We start from the raw sequence: 20,052 nt of genomic DNA, 5'->3' as shown, positions 1-20,052 counted from the left end.
TACATGTTCTGCAAGCTTTGAAGCAGGTAAAAACAGCATGAACTGTCCCCTTTAGGTACTGGAGGGTGACAGGCAGCATGAGTCAGACTGCCTCTTCAGTTGGCTTTAGTGATTCCAGAGCCAACTCTTTAGAAAACCCTCACTGAGCTGAAGCAAACGAAGAAGCCCATTATTCTACTGGTCTCTGCAGGAAGACACGGTTGTTGGAGGTCTGTTAACGAATGCTCAAGAATCTTTGAGTCATTTCCACATAAACAGTTTTTTGGCAAGGTTCGGAGATCTGGTCAACTGTAGATCATTCAGTGGTTGCCCAGTGTGTGTGTGTGTGTCTGTGTCATGGAACTCAACTGACTGATCCACAGTCGTATACAAACCAATGATCTGTTGCAGCCAGGGTCTGACCTTCTGTTAGATACACATTACTAATGAACATCCATCTGACGATAATTCCTCTCATCACTTTAATAAGCAAAGATGACATCATACATCATCTGGTGTCCATTGTCCCATGCATACAGCTTCTTGTCCAGTGGGCAGTAAGCCACCTGGGAGGTGTGCATGTGTGTGTTTGTGAACGCCAGACTCGGCATAGTATGTGTAAGTGTGTGTGTGTCAAAGGCGTACGTAACGTTTGCAAAGCGCTGTTCCATACTATCCACGGCGTACAGCACGCCGCACACGAGGAAGGTGTTGCCGTAGCGACCGTGCCGGAGACCGGTGCGGAAGGTTCTAATTGGCTGAAGGTCTCTTGGATGGAGGTGGATGAGCAGGATCACTTCCTGGTGGAAGCCCTCGGTGTCCAGAGCTGGGTAGAGCAGCCAGAGGCCAGACTCATCCACAGCCAGCTCCACCTGGAAATAATAATAGAAATAAAGTTTAAGTCATTTCTTTTAGACCTCTTAGATATTCACACCCACCGTGTAAGGTCCTTTTGCACCCCCCCCCCCCCCCCCCCAAAAAAAAAGCATCCAACACCAATACAGATGTCTTACTTCAGTTTGTGTCCTGTGAGTTTGCTCCTCCAGGACTGCATCATGTAGCGTTGTCCAGGCAGACACATATCTGTGTCTCAGGTCGTATCGGATCACATCCCTGCTGAATGCTCGGTTGTAGTAGAACGCTCCATTAAAGACAACATGACCCGTTCCAGTGTATCTGTAGGGCAGCTTGTAGGAATTGCTTACCTGACCTGGGCAGCAAAAACACACAGACAAATCTTCAGGATATTCACAGAAAAATAAAAGCGTCCCATTAAAGTAACTAAACATCTCACTCTTCATGTTGGTGCAGTAGACTGCTCTAGACATACCTGAAGAAAAAGTATTTTACCTGATTTAAAAGTTTCCATGTCTCGGAACTCCAGGAGGCTGTCGCCATAGTGACCACTGGTGAGGTAGATGACATTACCATGGCCACGAGCATCTCTCATCCAGGCTCCATCACTGAGACCGTAGGAGTTCTGCTGGACCGGTTCGGAGATGCTGGCCACCGTGTCCTTACATAAACCTGAAGGACAAATAAAAGCGTTCTTTAAAAAATAAAGTCTGGATAGAAAAAATATCACAATCCTGTTTTTCTTGTATCCAATACCAAAACCATCGGATACGTGCTACATCCAAATATCAGCGCCAATTCCATTCTCTTTAAAGTTTAAGTTCCTCATTGAAAATCTACCTGGTTTTCTGGTGGCCTTTGGTTGGTCAGCAGGGCTCTCCGTCCAGCTGATTCGGCTTTTGGACTTTGGATGAGACTCTGCTGGCGTGGGTGGACCACTGGGTGGACTGGTATTGGGATCTGAGTACAAGGTAGTGGCGGGAGTGGTGTACTGAATGGTTGCTGTGCGTGTTTGTTGGGCTGTAGTTGTAAGTTTGGTTGTAGTTTGTGGAGTTGTAGGATGGGTTTGGCCAGGTAGTTTGATGGGAGTTGGTTTGGGTGTTGCTGTAGTTGTTGTGGAGGTTTGTTTGCTGCTCGTTGGAGAGGTTATAGGGAAGTCGTTGCTCTGACTATTTTGCTTAATGTTTGGTTCTTTGGAAAATGTCACTGCAGGTCCACGACTTTTGGGTGCAGATGGCACCTTGTCAAAGATCTTTGGGTCTCCTTCAGCTTTTGTGGGCTTTGAAGCTAAAAGATGAGAAAAATTACAGAAGAGATTGAACCGTTTTGTTATTGTTACCTAAGTGTCTGTTAAAGAAGTGCACTTACGAGTTTTCCCTTTCTCTTTCTTTAGCTCCTCCTCTCCCGCGTAGCGCTCTTCATCCGCCTTGTAAAAGGTTACTCCTCTAATAAACACATTGTTCTTGTCTTTGACTGAACTTTTAATGTCTGTCTCATTCCTGGTTGGCTGCTGCTGCTCCACACCATCTTGTTGCTGGTTTTTCTTTGCTTGACTTTCATTATTCTTCTACAACAGAGTTTGATATTAGTAAAGAGGTTAAAGGATAAACCCATGACAACATCTGTCTAGTGTCTCAGTTGGGTCGGGTACCTGCTTGTTGGTGTGGCCAGCTGCTCCGCTTTTAACTCCCAAACGCTCCAAATCGCTCATTTTCTTTTTCTTTTGCTGAGCCTTCTTGTCTTTTTCCTTTTCTTTTGCTTTTTCCTTCACACGCTCTTTCTCTCTCATGATTTCAGTCATGTTTCGGGTAAAATCCTGAAGTTCACACCCAGGTTAGCTAACATTACAGAGCTTATTCTGAAGCAAGAACTCATGTAGTGTTGCCAAAGTAAAAAGGAAAGCGAAGTAACCAGTTGTACAAATAATAATTAGCTTCAACTCGCCAAGACGTGCTCTGCTCTCTCCTGGATGCTAAATAAACAACAGCCTTCCTTGTCACGAGCCAAGATGGGTGAGTCCACGAATGCTAATTTTCAGTGTGACGTAGATCTGACTGGATTTTCTGATCGGAGCGTTTCATCGTCGATTTTCTATCTGCAGTTTATTCAGGAAATCGATGTAGAAGACTATTTTCACATTAAACCTGCATGTTAAACTCATTGATCACCGATTAGGCATCCATCAATTTTCCCGCTTTTCTGTGCAGGGTCACGGAGATCACGATCATGTTTAAAAACTAAAAAGTGAAAACTGTTTGCCAGTGAACTTAGTCTTTAAGGGTTAAACTTGTCACAGAAAGACCCAAACTGGTATTTTGTTATGAAGGATCAAAATCTTCCATCAAGAAAATGTTTTACTGTCGTGAATTAAGTTTTTTAAGTCTTTTTGGACTTCAAAATTCATATTTGAATTTATTTTTTTAATACATTTAAGATACAATATATTTTATTAAGAAGAGATAAACAACATCCAGCTTTAATTTTGCTTTTAAAAGATTAGTTGTTTTGGTGTTTTTCACCCTGATGATCAAGTAATCACATCCACCTACTTTTTCACGGTAAATCTGCGGTTTCTCAGCTAAAGAAACTTTGGAACATTGTTAGTTGAAACACAATTTTAGAGTTGCTTTTTTTAGTGCATGACAGTGTATAGTTTGTGTCCGGTCACCTTCTCCATGCGTTCGACCCGAGTCAGCAGTTTGGTGGTGACAGACTGGAGCTTTAACAGGTCCAATCCAAACAAAGAGCCTTCCAGCAAGTCCATGATAGTAGCCAGCTGGACAGAAAAACAAAAGATAAATGACAGTGGTGCAAAAGAAGAAAACATTCATTATGGAGGACATCCACAATCCAAATAACTTCGATACGTGGTGTATTTACAAAACCCAGAGGAGGACGGGTGTTTTTCTACCTTGATGTCATCTTTGCTGGCCTCCTGTAGTTTTTTAAACCTGTACTCTCCCTCACAGGGGTTGACAGCTGAAGGTGGAGCCATGCACACACACTTCTTACAGTCTGTTCCCTTTGTGGTTGTTTCAACAGTGTAGAAAGCCTGAGGCTGGGATGCTGAGTCGCCATCGTGGACACGGCTGCAGTCAGAGCGTCTTAGTGGTCGAACAACACAGCGGCACACACAGTCTGACCCCGATGACACCGTTTTTATTTTGTCATAATCCCCCAACAGCTGAAAGAAAAAGGAAAGTTTTCTGTTTTATAATAATTTTCTAGCTTCAGGCAGCTTGGAATAAAACATATTCAGCAAAGGCACAATAAAAAAAACGAGCTGCAGCAGTGGTGGTGAGTCTTTCTGGAAAAGATGGCTACAGGCGTTAACAAAAAGTAAGATTTTGGGTTTGGAGTGCTTACAGTTTGAAGAATGTTACATAATCAACCAGCAGAGGGATGCACACTCACCATATTGTGGTTGTGCATCCCAGTCAACATTTAGCTGACAATAAGAGAGTGCATTTAAATGTGAAATCAAGCTTCTGGCTTATTTTGCAAGAAATAAGTGGTGCAACTAAAGATTTCCTCAATCTATTTCATATGAAAAAGAACAGAGGCTTCTGAGGCAACACATGCCCTAAGTGCTTTTGTTTTTTGTGTGATGAAGATGAAGTTAAGTTTTTGAAGAAGCGACAAAAAGCAACTGAGATCGATGAACTTGACGAGACGGAATAAAGTCTCCTGAAGACAGAAAGGTTAAATAGTCCATTTGTTTTGATTCTGGCATTTAAAAACTTACATTTAAAACATTATTTCCCATTTTATTAGTTTCAAACAATTAGTCAACTGATTAGTGATGTAAAAGGTTCTTGGAGGACAATCTTAAAACTGACTTTTTTACTCTAGAGGTGCCTTTAAAAAGTCAGAAGGTAATCAGAATTGATTAATAAGTGATCATTCAATCTGAAATGGCATATTTCCTTTTTGAGTCCATAAAGCACCATTCTGTAAACCCAAGTACTAAATCGTCCTGGTGATAATATATCCTCAACACGGAGGCTTCATGAGCTCAGCCCAGAGCTGATAGAGCCTGTTGAATGAGACGAAACAGTTTCAACAGAAGAGAATATCATCCATCCATCCATTACTCCATTTTCGTCTGCTTATCCAGAGTCGAGTCGCAGGGTCCGCAGCCTAAGCAGAAAGGCCCAGAATTCCCTCTCCCCAACCACTTGGGCCAGTTCCTCTAAGGGAATCCTAATTTGTTCCCTGGCCAGGTGAGAGACAGTCCCTCTAGCGTGTTCTGGGTCTTCCTTTAGGTCTCCTCCCAGTTGGACATGCCTGGAAAACCTCACCAGGGAGGTGTCCAGGAGACATCCTGACCAGATGCTGGAGCCACCTCAACTGGCTCCTCTCGATGTGGAGGAGCAGCGGGTCTACTCCCAGCCCCTAAAGAATGACCGAGCTTCTCTAAGGAAGATAGAGGGTCCCGAATTTAGAACACTTATGACTATCATGCCCTGAATGAATGAGAGATTACACCAACGTAAGACCATAAAGAGTTCATTTCCTTCTGGATCATTCCATAGCAGTGACTGAAGACATATGAAACCCATTGATGCTTAAAAAAATTCATATTTTCTGATGGTGCGTTTGCACCTCCAACAATAAGTTTATTTGGTTGTTATAGAACCAAGATATTTCTGTGTCTACAGATCCTGAGCCCAGAGTACTCAGAGGAGTATGTTGAGATCAGAAAATGTAATTTTCTTGGTTATTTGAGATAAATTAGAACTGACAAAAAAAAGTTTCTGCAACTCAATTATATACAGAAGTCAGAAATTGGTATTTGCTCTCAAAACCATAATCGGTGCATCTCTAATTCATTCTGCTAAATAAGTTGAACCATAAAGTATTTCACCTTTTGTACTGAATAAAAATACGTTTTTCATCTGCTGTTGTGCAGTTCCAGATAATACCCAAATGAAAGTAAATTAACTCATTTTGTCATTTGAAGTAAAATGGTCTCCACAACTAACCTGACTGATGATATTCTCCTGGTTGTCAAGCTCATCCTCCAGAGGCTCGGCGGTGGGCTGCATCTGCAGACCCCTGCCGTCCACAACCGGGGACTCTTCTCTGGTGACCTGGGGCTCACGTGCCCGCTGACTCTCTTCTGCTTTAGCCGTAGAAGAGATACCTTTGTCTGGCTGACTAAGCTCCACCGATCCGGTCACCTGCAGATTCTCGCGGGGTGGGTCCGGGCTTGCATCCGCCGTGAAAGCACCGAGTCCCCGTAAAGAAGAGCAGATGATCAGCAGAGGCAGTATGAACGTCATCCTTCACCGGAGGAGACAAAACAAAAGTGGTGCGTGGAAATATTTAGTCTCGAGCGAATGACGCAACAAACCAATAAACTTCACAGGAACCTGATCAGAATATTCTGCGGTGCCGTTCCATAAAGTCGATAGATTAATAATCCATTAAAAATATATGAACTGATGAATTATTTCCGACAATCTGCGCCGGTTGACTAGACGGGACTGAGGAGCTTCAGACTGTATTCAGGTTGGATTTTGAAAACGTAGAACTGTGTGTGAGGATGCCAGCCAATCACAACAGCCGTCTCGTATTCATTAATAAGACTGGACCAACGGTTGATTGGATTGAACGGCAGATTCTGATTGGATATCGTTAGCCCCATTCAAAAGCCTTGAGGATGCAACTTGACAAATGTAACTAGAAAAATGTGCATTTATTGCACAAATGCTGTTTGAATGCTGTATAGCTGAAACTGTAAGCTGAAGCTGCTGAACAGCTGAACTGAAGCTGAAACTAAGCAAAACTGTCAAAATGAGCTGAATTTCTTGAAAGATGTAGAAGCAAAAAGCACCAACATGCAAATAAAGCACAAAAAGTAAGCGAATAAAGAAAAATAATGCTAAATAGCAAAAAACTGAAATCTGTGAACATTGTATAAAAATCTGAACAGCTAAAATGTCTAAACACCTGTTATTTCAGTTGGACAAGTTTAACAGTTTAATCTTTACATTTAGCTGAACTGTGAAATTAGCATTGTATGCTGAATTCAGAAACTAATTGCTGAAGCTGCTGAATAGCTGAAGTGAAGCTGAAACTAAGCTAAACTGTCAAAATGAGCTGAATGTATTTAAAGATTTAGAAGCAAAAGTCACCAACAAGTGTAATAAAGCTCAGAATATAGGTGAAGAATGGATAAAAATGCTAATCAGCAGAAAACTTTAATCTTTGAACATTGATTAAAACTCGAAATGTGAAATGCTAAACAGCTGGAATTTGAATGAGAATAGTTTAACGGGTTAGGGTTACCTACCTGCACATGCCTTAATGAAGCTGTAAAAAAATCTTAATCTTCTTTTTGTCCACTTTGAGGTATTCATATTAAGGATGTGAGGGGGGGGGGGGGGGGATAGAAGCAGAAGAAGAACTTGGATTTATAAAGTTAAAATAGTTACTTAGTAGAAAAACTTCCTCTAAATTCTTTCAAAGACTTTGTTTTGTTGCCATGACAAAATGGTAAATTTGCACCCTCCACTGACAAAATTCAGAACAACACTTTGGTTTCCAACAACATTTAGAAACGAAGGAAACAATTTAGACAGTGTCTGCCTTTTAGTGGTTGACAGCTGTTACTGCACTTTTAGTTTTACCCATTTAGAAGAAAATATTTTGGCCTCCTGAAGAATGTTTCTGTCCGTCCTATTGGGAGTATTAATATTAAGGATGAGAAAGAGAAGTAAAAGCAGAGGAAGGACCTGGATTTTTAAAGTTAAAAAAGTTACTTTGTACAAAGGCTACCTCTAAATTCTTCCAAACACAATGTTTAGTTGCCTTGACAGAACGGGGGAATTTACGCCCTCTGCTGGCAAGAAACAGAACAACACCTTGGTTTCCAATAGCATTTAAAAAAGGGAAGCTGAGGAGTTGCTGCCTCCAGTGTCAAAATGCTGGTACTACACTTTTGTCATTTTTAGCCATTTAGAAGAAAAATTTTTAGCCTCTTTATTTTAAACTCACTGTTTTTCATCTTTTTGAAAAGGAAATGGGAAAGAAGTGGTTCAGTTTGAAAGCAACACAAACAAGAAAAATGAATTAAAAAAATAGTTTACCAGTTTTTTATGTTTAGCTCCAGATCAACGTCTCTGTTTCTGTTCAGTCCCACCACCAGAGGTCTCTACCAGGACAGTTGTGACCTGTGAGTTTGTGTTGGTTGACACCTTTCATCTTACCTGCCCCGCCCAATTTACCACACACACATACACACGCACACGCACATAGAGCTACAGAGGATGGAGGAAATGAGCTGAGCTCAAACTTCAGAGAAAATCCCTCAGCTCATGTGCTCCTGAGTTAAGTGGATGCAGCTTTGTTAGACAAAAAGGAAACAAACAACATGGGAGCATCTTCTTCTGGCTTGTTGGATGAGGCCAAAATCAGCCAAATCAAAGGTAATGTAACATTAACTGTTTTTATTTTATTTAATTTTAAGTTTGCAGGAATGTTTTTGTTTTTATGTATCTTGTCTGGAAAAGTAACTGCTGGTAAAGCAGTGGATTAAAAAAAAGGACAGTTTTCAAAAATGTAAGCTGACCATTTGATTTTTAGTTCTTCAGCTGTGGAGATGTGGGAGGCAGATTAAAAACTTTATTGGTGAGACAGTTTGAATGTTTGTGACCAGAAGTTTCAGCAAAGAGGCAGACAGGAAACGTGGGGAGGGGTGTGACATATCAGCTCAAGTCCTGAGAGTTACACCGAGGACACAGCAGCTGCATGGTAGTTAACCACCAAACCACAGGGATGATTTCAGGGTGAAAGGACAAAACTTCAGCTGAAATGTTTAGTTGTGAAAGGAAGAAATGTCACTCAACAGTCCAAACTTAATGTTGTTTGAATGTGAATGAGCATTTGTTGGTTTGTTTATTCTCCATGTGTACATTCCTATATGTGTTATCAGCTCAAACACATCCTGTCACTAATCTTCAGTCCAACATAATTACAGCTATTTCCAACTATTATATTATTATGGGTTGTCTTAATTGTGTGTGTGTGTGTGTGTGTTTTCAGTTTGTGAGATGAAAGGCAGAAAGAACATGGGATATTGCTGCAAACAATTAAAGCTTCTAAATGACGATGGATCCATTTTTGTAATCATGTAAAGTTCACTTTCCCAAGATTTCTAACAACATTTCAAACTTCCAACTTAGGCTTAGACTGAATCTAGTTGGAGCCACAGTTGTTTATTCAGACATGTGTCTGTTCTTCCAAAAATCTGTTTTTAAATGTTTCTTAAAACCAAACTCCCAGAGAGAACACATCACCTCCTGACATATTTAATGTACTAACACTAATCTCTTACCTTCTCTTTGAACTTCTGCTCCATACCGTCATTTAAACAGAGGTTGTTCTAACTGCATTCCCAGGCCTTTTACTATTCGTTAGCTTGAACGTAGCTGCCTACACATCCACAGAAAAGGTTAAAAACAGCTTTTACCTTGAAGGACTTGATCTGTCATTTATTGCAGCATGCCGAGGTTTTACTTCGGAATAAATATAATACAGATAGTGTAGTGAACAGTTTTTTTGTTGCTTCTTAAATCATAAAATAATCCATTATCAGCTGTGAGGATGAAGTTAAATCATAAAGATTTAACCTGCAAAACCAGTTAATCTGGTTTAGCTTAATAAAAGCAGAATATTTACAGAGTAAACCGTTTAAATTTCTTTTTACCAGAAAGAAATAACATTTCTAAAGTTGAAATACAATTACAGAGTTCATAGATGTACTTTCCTTTATTTAAAAACCGATTTTAATTGTATAATTAACTGAATCAGCTTAGTTTGTATGACGGAATAAAATTCGACATTGTTTTGGTTTAAGTTGGAACTGGGATGAACATAATTTGAACTGGACCAGCTTGTTTTGTGTGTACAGAGAGATTATTTTGTGTCTTGGGTCTATGTGGATTACAAATTAAAGCTAAACTAAACTGAAATCAGTTACGATTTGGTCAAAGAAATTAATCTCTTCTTGATCAAGTGCAACCAGAAGGGAAAGAAAAAAGAAAGAAAAACCATAAAAACAAGATGAAATATTTTGAAATACACTCTAAGAAAAAAAATGTTGAATTAACTTATCTTAATTAACTTGGTTTCACCAAACCTAGTTGCTTAAAAGTACAGAGTAATTTACTTTTTCATAACATTTTTTATTACTCTTTACACTAAAGCAACTAGGTTTAGTGAAACCAATTGGCATAACCTGGTTAAGTTAATTCAACATTTCATTTTGTAGAGTGTAGTTCTTGCTTTCAACCATTTGGTTAGATTTATGTAATTCTAAAAATAAATTACAGTCTTTTCTTAGTAAACCATTTATTTTAAAGGAATTACACTTCAACATTTGCTTGTTAGTTCCTTGTTTGAGGAGAAAGTTTAACATAAACAAGAACATTGCACCATTCATTTGCTTTAAGCACTGAAAACACAACTCCGTTTTACGATTTTGTTCATTTTGTGACTGAATAAACAGAATTATGACTGTTGTGTTTTTCAGGACTTGTTGAGAAAACGTTCTCGAGCTTCAGCGTGTTTTACCGTCAGCAGTATTCTGTCACCTATCTCGGACACATCCGGCAGGAGGTGGAGCCTAAGAAAGAAGGGAGGGGCCTATTGCTCAGACATAGGGTATCTATCATGTTTGTACTAAGACCTGGATAACTAAAATCAAGATTAACAATGTAAGTTATTAATGTTGTTGAAAGTATATTCTCTCTCTCTCTCTCTCTCTCTCTCTCTCTGTCTCTCTGTCTCTCTGTCTCTCTGTCTCTCTCTCTCTCTCTCTCTCTCTCTCTCTGTCTCTGTGTGTGTGAAGCCTAAATATGATGCAGACCAGGTACTGTACCAAGGGACTGTTAAGGTCTCCTGCTGGGACGAGCAGGGGAAAAAATGCAGGGAGAGATATGTTGTCCTGAGAAAAGACTACAGAGTGGAAATCCATGACAACATGGAGGTAGAACGCACACACTGAAAACACCTCACACAAAACGCACCCCCTGCTGAATGACTGATTTACATCTATCTAGACTTTTAGTCATGGAGCTGCAGCTAAGCTGGTCCTCCAGCCAGCCAGAGGGATTGTGTTCACCAGTGAAGAAGAGTCCAGAGCTCAGCTGGAGACGAACTGCGCTGGGATTCTCAGTGGTAATGAGCAGAATTACACGTGTTTCTGGGACACATTTGATAATGGAGGAACCATTTATGCAACTGATCTCTCTTTGATCTTTGACTTTGACTTGTACTTCATTTCGAACTCACGTAAAAAACATTTTTTATACACCACAACTCGACACAAAAGCAATCAAATAATAAAGTCCGAAAAAGAGTAGCTAGAACTTCCTTCTCACTTATTCTTATGAACTTATCTCAAAAACAAAATTAAAAATTAAGAAACATATCTATATGAAAATAACAATAATACAGAGTAACAAATAGATTAAACATACTCAACAATCAACTTCTTGTATTATTCCATTTAACCCAGCTCATCAACACAATTATCCAATAGATGTTTTTTGTATTACAGAATCATCTCATTAACAGGACAGATTAGTGGTTTGGTACACCTCATGGGTTTGGGCTGGCAGTTCTTAAGTTTTGCATTTCCCTCATGACCACTGTTTTCTGCTGTGAAACAGGAAGTTGTGAACATTCACCACACGACAAACCCCCCCCCCCCCCCCCCCCCCCCCCACATGCTTATTTTGTAATCCAAAAAAAACCCCTCACTGTTGGGAAGTATGCCCTTTAGTCACAAGCTTTATTATTAATAATTTTCACGAGGAGAAGCACATAGTTTATAAAATACCACACAAAACATAAAAAGTAAAAATTACCTTAAAATGACTGAAACGAGGACCATCGTACAACCATCATGGGCTGGCTGGTCATCGTATAATCCAGGGCTTTTATGAGAAACTGCTTCAGTCTTAATCTGAAAATGTCCCAGTCTGGAATCGGTTTCAGGTCCTCGGGTTAACGCCGAAAAAGCTGTCTGACTGAAAGAGGTTTTACAAAAACATGACTTTGAACTCCTACTGGACGTGCTATGAGTTACTAAAGATCCAGATCTGAGAGGAACCACAAGGTCACTGAGCACCACAGCAGCTTGACCTTTCAAGCAAAAGAAAATTCATAATGCATAAAAAAATAAACTTGGTTGTCAAAGTGCATCATCTTTAGTTTCTGAGGAAAATGACAGTGATGAAATCTAACAGGTTTTCCATCGTGATGACACGTCGCCTTTAGAGGCCTGGACGTCGTAGACCATGAGGTCACCCTGGAGAGAAAGTCATGGAGATGTGAAACTATTTGCAGCAAGAAATGGAAGAAAATGTCTAATTAGTCTAATGTATAACATAACTGAAACTTTTGTTTTTACATTTTGAACAAGAATCCAGAACAAAACTGACTTCTGAAACCTGCTCATTCATTTTTTTTTTTTAATTACAATCTGATTCTATCCCAGATACGGGCCCTGGAAGAAAGCGCACTGAAACAGTTTTTGTAACATTTAAGATAAGACATGACTTTAAAACCATGTTGCAATGGAACATGGCCAAAGGATGGTTGTGCAGACACGTATGTGATGTCCTTTCCAGCCACATACACAACTGCATCATCAGCATACATTTAAAAACCTGCACAGAGAGAAGCTTCAGGCAAATCTTTAATCTACAGTTTGAACAGGAGAGGACCAAAAATTTAGCCTAAAGAGCAGAATTCCTCTAGCCTGGCAAGCCAGACTAAATAAATGTATTATTTAGTCTGGCCACGCTCCATTGACGGCTCTCGGTTGTGGGGCGGGTTCTACTGTTGTCTTTCAAACGATCTCCGCATTCCACTGGACAATGAATGTGACATACTCTTGTTTCACTCTGTTGCATCATCCCACCCACCAGGCATATAGAGTGCCCTGATTGGCTCACAAAGCGGATAAAGCTGTGTGATTTGTTCACTAAGCAGATAGAGCACTATGATTGGCCCACCATTATGGACCAATCACAGCTCTTTATGTGTTTGAAACCCCTCTAGAGAGCTGTGATTGGCTAGCCAGAGTCCTGGTAGGAGCTGCGGAAGTTCCAGTGGAGCATGCGTAGACCAAACTTTGCAAAGCAAGAATTTGGTCTAGTTCACTAGGCTAGAATTCCTCTAGAAACGTATATTAAATTCAGATAAACTTTATTTAGACCCATGGACGTAATTTTCACTTTAGAAGTGGGGGGGGGGGGGGCATGGGGGGGGGGGGGGTCTTTACAGTATGCTCTAATGGGAAACGGGCTTCAACACAAATGGTTGTTTTCTGCTTGGTCCTAGAGCTCAACCAGTGTCAATTAAATATAGTGTAATATTATTTTTGGATGGTAAAAAGTGCAGGGGCCAAAACTTGACTTTGGAAAAAGTGGGGGGGACATGTCCCCCCCCCCCCAAAATTACGTCCATGTAGACCTACTTCACATCATTTTCTGGCCCTTTCCCCTCAACACACTGAGGTCATTGCTTTATTGGCCACATTCAGCCATTCCAGGGAGGGGTTCAAAAGCTGTTGTTTGAAATATTTGCAGACTTTGAACAACTGTAATCAATTTTCTTTAAATTATTTCATTTCTCCTGCATTTTCCTCACGGCCCATAACATGTCCTGTTTTTTCTATAGAACTGTCACTCATTTGTTTTGTTGTGTGTATTTGGGTCCAGGAGTGAAGGAGGACTCTTTTTCGGTGGCTTCGTCTCCAGACGGCTTTGCCGTTTATCTTCACCTGTCTTATTCAGGCTACACCTGCTTCATGTTTCAAAAGGAAGAGGAACGAGATCACTTCCTGTCTGGCCTCGAGACCTGCATTAGACATTGCAACCTTGGTAAAACATAAATATGTAATGCATTTTCATCATATATGTTGTCGGGGGGTTTAAAATCTGGAAACAGGATGCAACATAGTTTTTTTTAAATCCACACTAAGAATCAAATCGGTTAATCAAACTGGAAACCTTCCAGCTGTGGGTAACAAACTTTACCACGACACAGCCATACCAGCCTCAGAATAAACACCTGCTGCACTCGAGGGATAGTACCCAGATCATGTTTGTATTTATGTGCTTCTTGGTTCAGACCTGATTTTAACTTCATAATAGATGCTTGAAAAACCTCTGTTAAAAATCTTAAATTGATTCAAATGGATTGTTCTGTTATATTCCGGCTGAGGGTGGAGTCATGTTTCACGTGTGGCTGAACAGTAAATGACTGAAAACACTACGTGTGATGAGACGCGAGGATGTAAAAGCATCTCGGCGTGCAGCAGCAGAGTGCTGCTGCTGGCTGGTGTGTTTTCAGTTGCCTGGGTGACGGATAAAAACATTAATGCAGCTAACTTCCTGTGTGGTTTGGTAGAATAAAAAAAAACCTGGACCCCTCTACAGTCATAGGGTTGCTACATACAGTCATCTGCTCAATGATCTCCTGAACGGTTAAGGGGAATCGCACAATTGACTACAAGGAAGTATTAAAGCATTGCAACATTAGATGTGTGTGTAATCATCCCAAACAGATTATTAATCCTAAACTCTTATTTTCATAACTTTTTCGACTGTAGCATGTTGTACAGCTTCCTCACAGGAAGCATGGACGTTTCTAAAACTTCTTTTATTTTCTGGATAAGAGGCATCAAAATCACCATGAAGTTAAGAGTTGATCACCATGACAATTCTACTCTGTAGTACTCAAACTTTAGATTTTATGACTTCCAATTAAAATAAGTCATTATAAATCCAGTTATTCCCATGACCAGTAAAACAAAGCATATAGCTTCTGGGGCTGCATGAAGCATATAGTGACCTCCCCAGTGGCCTAGTGGGGGGAGTGTCCGCCCTGGGACTGGAAGTCAGGGTTCAAAACTGGTCGGGTCATACCAAAGACTTTAAAAATGGGTTGCCTCCGTGCTTGATGCTCGGCTTTAAGGGGTTGGATTGCAGGGATTAAACCACCAAATGGTTCCTGAGCGCAGCCATTGCTGCAGCTCACCACTCGTCACAGGGATGGGCCTAATGCAGAGATGTAATTTCACCAGTGTGTGATGACTAACGGGACTGTAAAGAATTTGGATGGACGTGATCAGTTCGTGCATGTGAGGACTTCATCAGATAAACACCAAGTTTTCACTTTGTCATCAGTCAGTTTTTGGGTGTAGTATTACTCATACTGATGCTGACAGATGTACTTCCTGAAGGGTTTCCGACGAGCTTTCTGTTCCTCAAAATTTCACAGTTTGGCAAGAACCATGTGCCCAGCTGCTGCAGGAGAAATGGCTCGATGAAAGACGTCATCATGATGATGATGATGTTTAAAAAAAAAAAGGGATGTGAACGCACACAGAACCTATTTACAGAAAAGAGATTGTTAAACTGAAACTGGACAGAAGAAAATGTTATAAACAGATTTATAGCTTGTAAAAGTAAAATAGGAAAAAACAATATAATAAAACAAATGAATAATGGTGTTTGAAGTAAGACACTGATATCCGAAATGGGACATTCAGATAGGATTGTTACCCAATTCTGCCCTCCACAGACCCCTGGAAGGATCCGTCCCACGAGAGCCAGGCATACGCCCAAGCCCTCCATTTCTACCGTCAGGACAAAGGATGCTATGAATCCTGGGAAATGCTGCTGGGCACTGAGGAACAAGTCAGCAACCCAACACACATCACATTGTCTCTCTCTTTCCAGTCCCTCAGCCATTTATCTAATAAACTCATGTCTGTGTGCAGGCGCTGGCCTCCCAAGTGATGGAGGAAGTGTTGCCATGGTTACAGAATCAGCTTCAGTCCAAACTGAAGGGCAAAAAGAATGAAAGGATACGACAATGGCTGGCAGTGAGTGAACTAACCAATCTAGTTTATAAAAGCAACTACATCATCTCACTTCAAGTTTATTTAGTGGTTTCTAAATTCTGATAGTACCTGAAGGCACCATTGTAATCTAGAGACATGTCTGAAGATGGTGTTGTGTTTATGGTTAACCCAGGTCATACGATAAAACAGCCTCTGCATAAACCATAAAGGTTGATGTTTTAGGGTGGTGGTAACAAAGCTGTTTCCCGTTATTTATTTAGGCATCATCTAAGCGCTGCTTCTTTTAAAATTCAAAATCATAGTGTTTATTTTCAGAACTTGTATTTTTATTTTTTGAAAACCAACATGGATTTGTTGTCCGATGGGGAAAAGCTCTAGACCTGTGCAGAAAATTAAAATACAATTAAAATAAATTATAATAAATATGAATCTGACTAGCTCTAACCCTAACTTCTAATTTGATGAACAGCAAATAGCTAAGTTTTATTTATTTTTTTAATCAACACAAAGAGGTAAAGTAAAATTTAATCATAAACTAATAGGTCAGTAAAAGTGTTTTGTGGTGAAAGTTTCTACATTTTCTCCTTCAGTTAACTCGCTGACCTTGCCTTAAAGATAATTGTTAAAATCTAAAAGATACCAGGTTTATCTTATTTATGCCTGTTTTCCTCTCTGGCGCCACCCTCTGGCCAATTACGGTCACACAAAACCATGGTGACAGCGATCCAAGTATTATTATTATACAGTACCAATGTATTTTTCTCTATATTTCGGCTCCATTTCTTATAATAAATCACAATTTGAGAAAATTGCTCAAATGGTACAAAACATCTCAATCTGATCAAGATTTAAAGTTGGACCAATTAAGACCCATAGAATAACATCAATTTCTACATTCAATTTCTACATTCAACTATGTAAAGCCACACTTTAGTGCTATCTAATACATTTACTGATGATGAATTGTATGCAACAGCATTTTATAAAGGTGCTGTGGTAAACTACTAGTGTGTGTGTGTGTGTGTGTGTGTGTGTGTGTGTGTGTGTGTGTGTGTGTGTGTGTGTGTGTGTGTGTGTGTGTGTGTGTGTGTGTGTGTGTGTGTGTGTGTGTGTGTGTGTGTGTGTGTGTGTGTGTGTGTGTGTGTGTGTGTGTGTGTGTGTGTGTACACAGACGGTGCAGGCAACCCACATGTTGGTGCTGGAACAGCTGACTGCAGGTTTGGAGGCTCTGAAGGAGGAGTGTCGTCAGGCAGCATCAGCGAGCCAGACACTGATCAGGTCAAATCTGGACCAGATAATATCTTCTCATGACTTCCTGGAGAACAAAGTCAGAGGTAACATTTCTAGATGCATACTTACAGAAAATCAAAATGTTCAAGGATGAAATACCACACCCAAGGCTACAGTCGGAGTTTCTAGTCTGATGAGTTTGTTTCACCTCCAGCCTGCATTTGTGAAGAAGCAGAGGAAGTGTGCGGTGAGTCGATCGTACCCTACATGTCCTCCATCCTTGAAGCTCTTACAGAGCACATTGGAGATGGAATCCTTGGGATGCAACACACACTGCAAACACAAATGAGCTCTGCATTTTCACTCACAAATGGAAAGGCAGAAGGGACGACAAAGGTGAGGAGTGTCTGAATACCTTCCTAAAAAGTGCTTGCTGTTCCATTTACTTGAAAGTTGACAGTTTACTGTTTTCTGAAGGTGTGCGTTCTCCAAGTCTTGTCCAGTCTGCACTCCATCAGTCTGGACCGGAACTATAAGCGGGTGGAGAGCCTGGCTAAGAAACTGGAAGATTTAAAACAGAGATTTGGAATGGGCAGCGTTCAGAGACTTGTTCACGCTGCACATCTGGAGATGGAGCAGGTTTGATGTGCAACCTTCAACTTCAACAACTTTGACTCAAAAATGACTTTGAAAACTAAGGTGTGTGTGTGTGTGTGCGTGCGTGCGTGCTGCAGTTGCTGGATAGTGCTGTCTACACACTAGAGCAGTTCCTCCAATCATCATCCAAGCTGCAACCCTCTCAGGTTCCTGTCAAGATGGAGAGAGCTAAAGAAAGAGTTCTCAAGGTTAAAAAAAACATCAATTCAAAGATACTTTCAGATATTTACAAGCTAAAACAAAACTTTAAATCCTTCAAACATTTAAAAACTCTGAGCAGCAGCTGGACTATGACAGCAGGGTGGTGAAGAGGAGACTCTATCAGGAGGCTCTGCTGGAGATCACTCTGCCATCTCTCGTCAGGAGGATGGACAGCAAGTGGAAAACTGTAAGTCGGACACCGTTTTGCAGATCGACTGACTCCATTGAGCTTTACATGTCATGGCGTGTGCTGTCTGTGCAGGAGCTGCAGCAGTTTGAGCAGTACATCTTCTCTGACTACAGCAGTTTCATTCTGGTTCACAACGTCTATGACGACGTCCTGAGGAGCATCCTCAGGAAGGAGATACAGACAGGTAAATACCTTGTCTTGTTAGTTTTGATCCTGTTTAGAAGATGAAAATATGTAGAATTTCTAGACAGTCTGGAAAAGATTATTTGAAAAATTACAAATTTTCTTTTGCTTTTTGTCACTAAAATGTTTCATATCAACAAATTTCAGTGTCAGACAAATGTAACCCGAAAATGAAACTAGGCATATTCTCCTAGCTGACTTCCTCTTCCTCCCGCAGTGGTCCAGGATGCTGCCAGTAAGAACAGCAACAACCATCTGCTGGACATGGCCGATTTAACCATCAGCCAGTACAGTCTGCTGGGACAGACGCCTCCTCGCTCTGCACCAGACAGTCCAGCAGTTCATTCTCAACGCTCCTCCTCCGTGCCCGGTGAGGACCAAGAGACCACTACAGGGGTGGAGGAGGGGAGGAAAACACCTGAAGTTTCCCCTCAAACTGATGCAGAAGTCAAGGATGAAACTAGATTTGATGTTGGGTCTTCTCCATGCTCTGACCAGAGCTCGTTGATTCAGTCACCTACCATTATTGTGACCCAACAGTTTGATGAAAATGCAGAAACTAGTGAAGAGGCCAAAAATGGAGGCGATGCACAAACATCATCAGACATGACAGCGGATAGATCTTCCAAATCAGATGGAGCTTTGACTCAGGAAGTCGATACCACTAAATCCCAGGCTGAACCTGAATTTCAAATCCCCAAGACTCCTGATCTGGCTCCTGTGGTTTCGCTCCAATCATCAGCAAATATTCAAGCTGAGTGTACTCGGAGTGGTGATTCCACATCATCTGAGAATCCAGCCACACCTGACCTCTCAACCACCAACCAAACATCAGAGGAGCCTTCCTCACCTGGGACAGAAGGTCCAAAGAAAATCACTCTCTGTTGTTTAAGTGATGCGATTGCTCCGTCCTCCGCAGAGCCTGCTGTGATGCAGACACCGATCCAGCAGCCCACCGACAGGGCCGTCTATTTGACGGGACAAATAAAGGACAACTGGGAGATGGAAAAAGCAAGGGAGGAGAAACGGAATGAGGCAGCAGAAAAAGAGATGACTGAGGAGGAGAGGGATGGAGAAGCCCAAACAGATGAGTCCATCAACGAGACGGGAGGTGGGATGAATGGTGAGGTGCAAAAAGAAGGTCAGGTCGAAGCAGCAACAGAGGAAGATAAATCAGAGGAAAAGGAAAATAAATACCCAGAGAAGAGAGAGGATCTCCAAGGTCCTAAACCAGATGCATCAGAGCCAGAGAGCAACCCTGAGGCACCGGTGGACAGCGTGGGGATCATCAGAGACCTTGTGACTGAGGTCACTGAAGTGGAGGAAATAATCACTCCTAAACCACCAGCAACTCCATCAGCGTGACATCAGAGCTTCCGACGAATTCTTCCACACTGATCAACATTACTGGTTATTAAACGGTACCTGGGACCACAGTTGTAGCCACCTTTACGTTGTTTGTATTTTGGAGAAAAACAACTATTTTAATTTAGCTGTGATCCTTTTTTCAGACTGTAAACTTCTAGTTTTCTGTTTTTCTTGAATCTGTAACTGAATAAATGACCTAATAAAATGTAAAGCTAACTGAATGAAAACAAAACTCCATTAAGTGTAAAAGCCAGAAAATAAATGACAGGAGACAATTATAACATGAGATTAATATATTTAAATAAACCTGAGGATACATGACATGAGATAGAACATGCACTAACTGCTTTTATTTACAGTGTTTTGACATCAAGGCTACTATAAAAAAACAAAACAATTAACATGCATTGTATTTAAAACTATGTGCAAAAATGCCTAAAAGTAGCATGTGTCCTGCAAACAGAGCATCTGAGACCCCTAGAAGTGGCTGGTTTAACAGAGG

The 20,052-nt window shown here is 40.9% G+C and overlaps 2 protein-coding genes across 3 annotated transcripts; one reads left to right on the top strand and one right to left on the bottom strand.

The window, feature by feature from the left end:
- Positions 1 to 251: 251 nt before the first annotated feature.
- On the bottom strand, positions 252 to 6,309 carry olfml2bb (olfactomedin-like 2Bb). 2 transcript variants are annotated; one of them, XM_015957256.3, is made up of 9 exons: positions 5,820 to 6,309; positions 3,746 to 4,018; positions 3,503 to 3,610; positions 2,486 to 2,650; positions 2,203 to 2,401; positions 1,675 to 2,121; positions 1,330 to 1,506; positions 993 to 1,189; positions 252 to 851 (listed from the first exon to the last, which is right to left on the bottom strand). In XM_015957256.3, exons 1-9 carry the CDS (start codon positions 6,117 to 6,119, stop codon positions 462 to 464), a joined length of 2,256 nt encoding a protein of 751 aa, XP_015812742.1. In that variant the 5' UTR covers positions 6,120 to 6,309; the 3' UTR covers positions 252 to 461. The 2 variants fall into 2 exon arrangements, with proteins under 2 accessions (XP_015812742.1, XP_054594840.1); XM_054738865.2 differs by lacking the exon at positions 2,486 to 2,650.
- A 1,779-nt stretch (positions 6,310 to 8,088) lies between these two features.
- On the top strand, positions 8,089 to 19,767 carry niban1 (niban apoptosis regulator 1). Its single transcript, XM_015957254.3, has 14 exons — positions 8,089 to 8,267; positions 10,373 to 10,503; positions 10,691 to 10,828; positions 10,902 to 11,019; positions 13,572 to 13,733; positions 15,439 to 15,554; positions 15,638 to 15,742; positions 16,893 to 17,055; positions 17,166 to 17,347; positions 17,429 to 17,590; positions 17,686 to 17,796; positions 17,889 to 17,996; positions 18,072 to 18,183; positions 18,400 to 19,767. The coding sequence occupies exons 1-14, from the start codon at positions 8,213 to 8,215 to the stop codon at positions 19,545 to 19,547; spliced, it is 2,811 nt and encodes a 936-aa protein (XP_015812740.1). The 5' UTR covers positions 8,089 to 8,212; the 3' UTR covers positions 19,548 to 19,767.
- The last annotated feature ends 285 nt before the right edge of the window (positions 19,768 to 20,052 follow it).

The sequence above is a fragment of the Nothobranchius furzeri genome, chromosome 11 (genome assembly GCF_043380555.1).
Source record: "Nothobranchius furzeri strain GRZ-AD chromosome 11, NfurGRZ-RIMD1, whole genome shotgun sequence".
NCBI lineage: Eukaryota > Metazoa > Chordata > Actinopteri > Cyprinodontiformes > Nothobranchiidae > Nothobranchius > Nothobranchius furzeri.
The sequence above is the reverse complement of the archived record's forward strand: the minus strand, read 5'-3'. Positions and strand labels throughout refer to the sequence as shown.

Bases quoted from the DNA above. Each gene is read 5' to 3' on its own strand.
- olfml2bb (XM_015957256.3), bottom strand. From the start codon at position 6,119: ATGACGTTCATACTGCCTCTGCTGATCATCTGCTCTTCTTTACGGGGA. The intron at 1,507-1,674 runs GTAGATTTTCAA...TTTGTCCTTCAG, and splicing joins AAAGGCCACCAGAAAACCAG to GTTTATGTAAGGACACGGTG. The intron at 1,190-1,329 runs GTAAAATACTTT...TTTGCTGCCCAG, and splicing joins CATGGAAACTTTTAAATCAG to GTCAGGTAAGCAATTCCTAC.
- niban1 (XM_015957254.3), top strand. From the start codon at position 8,213: ATGGGAGCATCTTCTTCTGGCTTGTTGGATGAGGCCAAAATCAGCCAA. The intron at 8,268-10,372 runs GTAATGTAACAT...TGTGTTTTTCAG, and splicing joins CAAAATCAGCCAAATCAAAG to GACTTGTTGAGAAAACGTTC. The intron at 10,829-10,901 runs GTAGAACGCACA...ACATCTATCTAG, and splicing joins AAATCCATGACAACATGGAG to ACTTTTAGTCATGGAGCTGC.